Here is a 7112-nt window from a genome sequence, read left to right on the forward strand (position 1 = left end):
TTCAATTTTAACCAATCAGAAGCAGCTGATCCCACGAGTGAAATGTGGTATATATAGAAGTGAGTGGTTTCACTGGATCAGTGTTTTCTTTAATTCCTGGTGACCCAGAAGCTCAAAGCTAACAATGTAATTTTAAAGTGGAGCATTGGAAGCGCAAAATTCATCAACATTCATGACTAAAATACTTCACATTAAAGTATTCGTTTCTTTCAAATAAATTATTAATTTTTAATGATTCGATGCCAATTGTCTCAGTGTTTATACTTTATCAACAATTTCAGGTTTCTGGGGGTCTTTGTTTTAGGGGTGTTGGTTTTGAAAGCACTTTATGTTTAGTTTTTGTCGGTTAAGCTGTTAGAAACAGTCATATTGTTATATTTTGATGCAGGAAATTACTCCTCCGTCATCCATAATTTATTATCACTATTATTATTATTATTATTATTATTATTATTATTATTATTATTATTATTATTATTATTATTATTTTGTTTTTAGGGTCTTAGGTGTTTGCTTATAAGAAAACCGCTCTGAATGATTAAAATTGACTTCATGTAATAGATCAGGATCACCAGCTCGGATCGCCATGAAACTGGCAGTGCGCACAACATGCGATGAAACATAGCCGCAGTAGAAATCTCTTGCCCATTTATTTTTATATGCCAAACAAAAAACTGTGTCAAAAAAGCAATTTAAACACAATAAAATAAAACAAAGAAAACTATACAAGAAAAAAAAAAAGAAAGAAAGGTAGAAAAGAACTCTTACTTTCTTTCATGCATCTATCAATAACACGAGAACTGTGGACTTCAAGACCTGTGTTACTTTGTTTTTATAACTAAAAACAGGTGGCAAAGGACGCTAAACGAAAATGCTGCTGGTATACGCAGGAGCTAGTAACAACTCTTATGGGCCTGTTGCTAGCTCTTTCGTATACCGGCAGTATTTTCGTTCATGAACCGGCTTTGCCACCAGCATTCACTTTCAGTTTTGTTTGGATCGTGGGTCTTTTTAGATCCGATATGCTGCATATTTTCACATGGTATTAGCCATATTTTCAGTGTTAGGATAGTTTTGTCTATCCACAGTTTCCTTATCGCGATAGGGAATGATAATTCAGATTCTTTGCTTGCTGGTCGCGCGCTGTGGAAATGGCCATATGAAATTTGCAAGCATTTGAATTTGAGTCCATCGGAAGTCAATAATGGACAAGTGTCCCCCGCCGGGAGATGATTGTCTCATCATTGTTCCATTTCTCACTGGCATACGAGACCAAACCAACTCGAAACAGCTGCCCAAAGTTTGATTTTTTTGCCGCGGCTTTCAGTTTGGACTCTGGCACGTCCTTGTCGCGTTAAGTTTTTCAGTTCTGGGTAGTGTCAGCCTTGCTTATTTTCTTCTTCTTTGTTATCCTCGACCGGCAATCATGATTTCCACGACCAACAGATTGTAAAAATGCAGAAAACGACAACTGAGTTGAGTGAAATCTGCCAGTCACAGCGTACAAACGTGAATTTTTGACCACGTTAAACAAAATATCTTTGTTTTATGAGACATCCGCTACGATGATTGTTCATGCTTCAGACAGATTTGCAAATGGCATCTTCAAAAGCTATTTTGGGAACCCGTTTTGAGTGAGCCATTCCGGCCTATAAGTGCGAAATCCTGTCGGCCTTGAAAAACTCCTCAATTTCCCAAAACTAGGAAAAACGAGGGGAAAAAATCACATTCGAAGTCTCCAGTCCGACCCTCTGAGGTATTCTCGGGAGAGGGAGAAGGATATGTTGAAGATTGGAATTTATCGGCGCCTAAATTATGGACGGGTCTTCCTTTGGTCATTCTGTCCGCCACAAGCCTTTCTTCCTTTAAAGTAAAAGCTTTTGAATTTAGGAAAGCCTTCAATAGACTTCGACTGATTTTACACTGTAAAATGCGTTAGAACATTGGATAACGTGCTATGTAAGTATATTTGGCTTTATTAAAAACGGGATCATTGTATAATGTAATTCCAGAGGTTTGATTGGCTTAGCGCCCATGGCATATGAGCCGTTATACGATGCCTAAGGAATGGCGACTAATAAATTGTCCTCTGATTGTTCTTTCAAAGCGAAAGAAGCAAGATCCAGCAATAATTTTTGATTGTTTTAAATAAAACAATTATTCCACTCGCGCTTGTTCGATGTGAGATGATTATAGCCAACTCGACGCTACGCGCTTCGTTGGCTATCTATCATCTCATGTCCAACACGCGCTCGTGGAATAATTGTTAAATACAAGCTGGAGTTATAGTTAAAAAATCATCAAGGCTGCGATCGACCTTTTTATTTTCGCACCTTTTGTATCTGTCTCTTGATATTACCTAAAATGACCCACGAACAGTCTTCAATTGTCAAGCTTTGTAGCGTGCACAGAATACTTTGAAGTTCTTTAGTTTTATCAGCTGTATTAGTCTTGGCTACTTGAAGTTCGGCTAGTTGCATTTTAGCATAGTTGATAACATTATACAGTTCAAGATAGAGAGCCACATTCTTAATGTCTTTAACACGTGGACGCACCACAAAATGCAAACGCGACAACTGATGATTGGGAGTGTCGTTGGCAGTTTTCGCGATATTCAACATTTCCTCCTCAATTCTCTGCACTTCAGCCAAAGCTTCCTTATACCTGTCAGCGCCAAACTCACTTTGTCTCCATTTTCCTGTTTTAGAGGAGTAATGATCGATTCGGACGAAACCTTTTTGGCTTGAGCTCTGATGAATACTCTCCATCTTTGATGAAATCGTGAAGAACAGCACCTTTACCTTGATGTCTAATTTTTCTTCTGTTTTGCTGTCATCTCTAGAAAGAAAATATGCCAGTAAGAAGCTCTGTATACTTTCCTGATTTATATATAAACATCAAGGCATTATTCTGCGCTAGATATCATGGACAAATAGACATTGTTGATTATTTTTCACACGGGCCCTTGTTACCAGGAAGGCGTTCATCGAGAATTAATTTTCGATCTTAAACGAGCGAATTGATGATGATTCCTCTCAATCAGTTCTGTTTTTCCCTTTCTTCACGTAATTCCTGTGTGGCTGAGACTAAATCATATCGACAGGTTTTAACGATCGTGTGTTGGTTTTCCAATGGCAAAGTGCCGGGTTCATTAAAAAGTATAAAAATAATACTATCCTATCATTTACTTATATTATATGCACGCGCGATATATGTACGAAACAATATCGGTGTTATATTTCTATTAAATATACCGGTTCAGAATTGAGGTTAGGTCTGTAGTTTCAAAGTTCATGCTACTGCCATGGGGCAGGCCAATTCGGCGTTAACACAAAACATGAAAACATAACATGGTGACATGAAACATCCCAACATTACTGACTAGAAACCTACCGTTCATATTCCATTGACACGATTAAAATTTCCTCCAATCCAATCTCTATGCTCTCTAAATTAAAATTCATCCCCTTGTCAGAATACTCTACCAATTCTTTGCCAGGAACAAGGAATCCTTTACGGGCGTAAATTGAACAAGACAATGACTTCAATTCTCGATCGCTGGAAGTTTCGTCATGGCAACTATAGTTTGCCGAAGCTGAGGCTAGACCCATCAACACCGAGACCTTGCCTTTAACTTCCAAACTTTTCAAGTAGTGTCTTACTTCAGTTTCATGGTAACATTTTGATGAAAAGGAACACAGCGGAAAGCTCACGAAGTCGCTGAATTTCTTATCATTGCACTGCAGTTCAATGCTGTGAGGAGCCCACATCGTATTTAACTGGCGGCACAAACTGAATGAACGTTATTATTTTTCTTGTTGAATAATTTGTGCACTGATGTATGACAGTGCATGTTTCAAGTCTTAGCTCTCGGATACTCACTAAACTAATTATTAGCCCAGTTGTGCTAGCATTTAATCCCTGCATCCAGATTTAAATTCCCTTCAATAATTTTACTTTTTCTACAGTAGTAGTTCTGATTAATTGAAATACGGCGTTGAATTAAAGAAGATAACTTTGTGGGGTATCTAATGATTAACAAAAACAGCCGAGTTAATACGTGCAACAAGTATTCCACATTCTTTGTAAATTAAGAGCAGGAATAATAAATAAAAAGGAAGTCGTAGACAGAAAGAAGGAGGCCTTTTCAGGAGCCTTTTTGTCTTCGTAAATGACATATTTGACAAAGAGGCTTGTTAACCTGGATGTTTTTTCCGTCAAAGTTCACTTTCGGACGCATTAGCTTTCACATTAAAATACCAGAAAAATGTAACGGTATGTTTCATCTATTGTCCGCTATCCAGCAGTGACCAATATTGTGTATTAATAGGCTTTTCAAGCTAAGTTAACCATAAAACACGTACATGGAATACGCTTTCACTTGTCAATAAATTGCACAAGATAACTATTTCACACTTTCAGTTTGACTGTCTACGAAAATTTCTTTTCATTCTTTCTGTTTTGTGCTTGAACACCATAAGTGATGATCGGGCCATGCACGGCTTTTAACAATCGACTGTTTGTGCATCTGGGAAGCATATATTTTTTAAACTGTGAAATCAATGAGCTGTAAAGTGAAATAATATGAAGTGATGGAGTGCTTGGCCTCATTCCTACGGAAAAGCTCTGGGAAGGGGGTTGTAGCCGGACCTTTTGAAACCCAACGTGACTGTTACTTTTCCCTCCTTGGTGGAACTTTATCCTTCCCGAGCCAGGTAGATTCTAGTAAAATTCCCGTTTGGTTTATGTCTCCCTCGGCGGCCGAAGAAAAAGTCTTAGATCCCATAAAATTCCCCATTAAAGTCGTCTACAGGTATACACCTACTCATTGCTTATACAACTTTACTTAAAAATTGCCTTCCTTAAGAGAAAAATTGAAACACCCTGGTACTAAACTTTTGTCCGCCCTGTTACGTCTGTTACACGTTTTGGTTGAATTGCTAGCGAACATCCACGCCTCAGGCCAGGTCGGTTACAGCGGAGTGTTATGTCATGCAGTGACAATTAAATGCTTTATCAGATTCTATGGAGCATAACCCAATTTAAAGAGAATTTAAAGAGGAAAATTGATCAGTTTGGAACGTCCATCGCTCATGTTTTCTAGGTTGCTAACATTTTTCTGAGGTAAGACGTGAACATTTCTTGTTCCTATTTTCTTTAAAAACTCTTACTGTGCAATCCGTGCATCAGCTTTCATTCCTGTAACCAAGATTCCAGTTTTCAAAGTAAAATACGTGCTTTGAAATCAAATGGAAACAAAACCAAAAGGAAGGAAGAAGAGAAAATTTTGCCACAAATATATATTTTTTTTAATTGACCTGTTACGTCTGTTACACGTTTTGTTGAATTCTTAGGGAACATCCACGCCTCAGGCCAGGTCGGTTACAGAGGAGTGTTGTGTCATGCAGTAACAATTAAATGTGTTATTAGATTCTTTGGTGCATAACCCAATTTAAAGAGGAAAATTGTTGTTTCTTCCGTCAAAGTTCACGTTCGCACGCATTAGCTGTCACATTAAAATACCAGAAAAATGTAACGGTATGTGTCATCTATTGTCCGCTATCCAGCAGTGACCACTATTGTGTATTAATAAGCATTTCAAGCCAAGTTAACCATAAAACACGTACATGGAATACGCTTTCACTTGTCAATGAATTGCACAAGATAACTATTTCACAATTTCAGTTTGACTGTCTACGAAAATTTCTTTTCATTCTTTCGGTTTTGTGCTTGAACACCATAAGTGATGATCGGGCCATGCACGGCTTTTAACAATCGACTTTCTGTGCATCTGGGAAGCATATATTTTTTAAACTGTGAAATCACTGAGCTGTGAAGTGAAATAATATGAAGTGATGGAGTGCTTAGCCTCATGCCTGGGGAAAAGCTCTGGGAAGGAGGTTGTAGCGAGACCTTATAAAACCCAACATGATTGTTACTTTTCCCTCCTTGGTGGAATTATATCCTTTCCGAGCCAGGTAGTTGCTAGCAAAATTCCCGTTTGGTTTATGTCTCCCTCAGCAACCGAAGAAAAAGTCGTAGATACCATAAAATTCCGCATTAAAGTCGTCTATCGGTATAAACCTACTCATTGCTTATACAACTTGACTTAAAAATCGCCCTAGTTAAGAGAAAAATTGAAAAAACGTCCTTGTTCGGTTGATGGGCGTTAAACTACACAGTACGCTTTCAGAAAGCCATTGGAAACTTAGAAAATGCCAGGGCTTTCCACACTTTGCCCTTTTCTATTTCAACGGCCTTGGAAACTTATTACCACGTTAAAAAATTATTGTGGGAAGCTTGTACAGCCGAGATATTCTTGTACAGGAGACTATCGCTCTCGTACCTAACCGGGCTTCGACTCCGAGTCTTCCATGGTTGTAGTCTAACATCTTCATTGGCCACATATTGAGGGGAAGTTTGGGTTCAGATCTTGCGGCGAAATAAAAAAAGAATACCGCAAAAATTATGTTTTTCCTTTTTGCCGTAGTTTTGCACATCAAAGGTTCCAATTTTAAAAGGGTACTTGACGAAACAAACGGACGTGTTTGTCGTTAATTCATATTGCGTTGACACGATTCAAATTTCCTCTATACCAACACTCTGTGCTCTCTAAATTGAAGGTCATCATCTTGTCAGCCGGAATATTCTACCAATTCTTTGCCAGGAACACTTAGGAGTTCTGTACGGGCGTAAATTGAACAAGAAAATAACTTCAATTCTCGATCGCTGGAAGTTTCGTCATGGCGACTATAGTTTGCCGAAGCTGAGGTCATCAACACAGAGACTTTCTCTTTATCTTCCAAACTTTTTCAAATAATGTTTTACTTCAGTTTCAAGGTGACATTTTGAATAAAAGGAACATAGCGTAAAGTTTACGAAGTCGGTGAATTTCTTAACATCGTACTGCATTCAATGTCGTTTGGAGCCCACGTTATATTTCGCTGGCAGAACAAACTGTGTTGCTGCCAAATTATTCTTCATGGTTTCTGTATTTCAGTTGTAGACTTTAGAGTTTCTTTGTTTTCAACAAGTTTAAGTTTCTGAGGTCAAACCAACGGATATGTTTGCCCACGTACAAGCAACGAAACAATGCTTTTCAATTATCTTAT

At 38.1% G+C, this 7112-nt stretch overlaps 1 protein-coding gene across 2 annotated transcripts; it reads right to left on the bottom strand.

The window, feature by feature from the left end:
* Nucleotides 1–1030: 1030 nt before the first annotated feature.
* Nucleotides 1031–6898, bottom strand: LOC146453525 (uncharacterized). 2 transcript variants are annotated; one of them, XM_085096545.1, is made up of 3 exons: nt 6809–6898; nt 3394–3642; nt 1031–2838 (listed from the first exon to the last, which is right to left on the bottom strand). In XM_085096545.1, exons 2-3 carry the CDS (start codon nt 3609–3611, stop codon nt 2322–2324), a joined length of 735 nt encoding a protein of 244 aa, XP_084952671.1. In that variant the 5' UTR covers nt 3612–3642; nt 6809–6898; the 3' UTR covers nt 1031–2321. The 2 variants fall into 2 exon arrangements, with proteins under 2 accessions (XP_084952671.1, XP_084952670.1); XM_085096544.1 differs by lacking the exon at nt 6809–6898 and having other exon boundaries at nt 3394–4183.
* Nucleotides 6899–7112: the final 214 nt, after the last annotated feature.

The sequence above is a fragment of the Pavona decussata genome, unplaced genomic scaffold (genome assembly GCF_977016875.1).
Source record: "Pavona decussata unplaced genomic scaffold, jaPavDecu1.1 SCAFFOLD_330, whole genome shotgun sequence".
Lineage (NCBI taxonomy): Eukaryota > Metazoa > Cnidaria > Anthozoa > Scleractinia > Agariciidae > Pavona > Pavona decussata.

Excerpts from the sequence above, each read along its gene's own strand:
- LOC146453525 (XM_085096544.1), bottom strand. The coding sequence starts at position 3,770 with ATGTGGGCTCCTCACAGCATTGAACTGCAGTGCAATGATAAGAAATTC. Across the intron at positions 2,839-3,393 it reads GTGTCAATGGAATATGAACG|AGATGACAGCAAAACAGAAG; the intron begins GTAGGTTTCTAG and ends TTTTCTTTCTAG.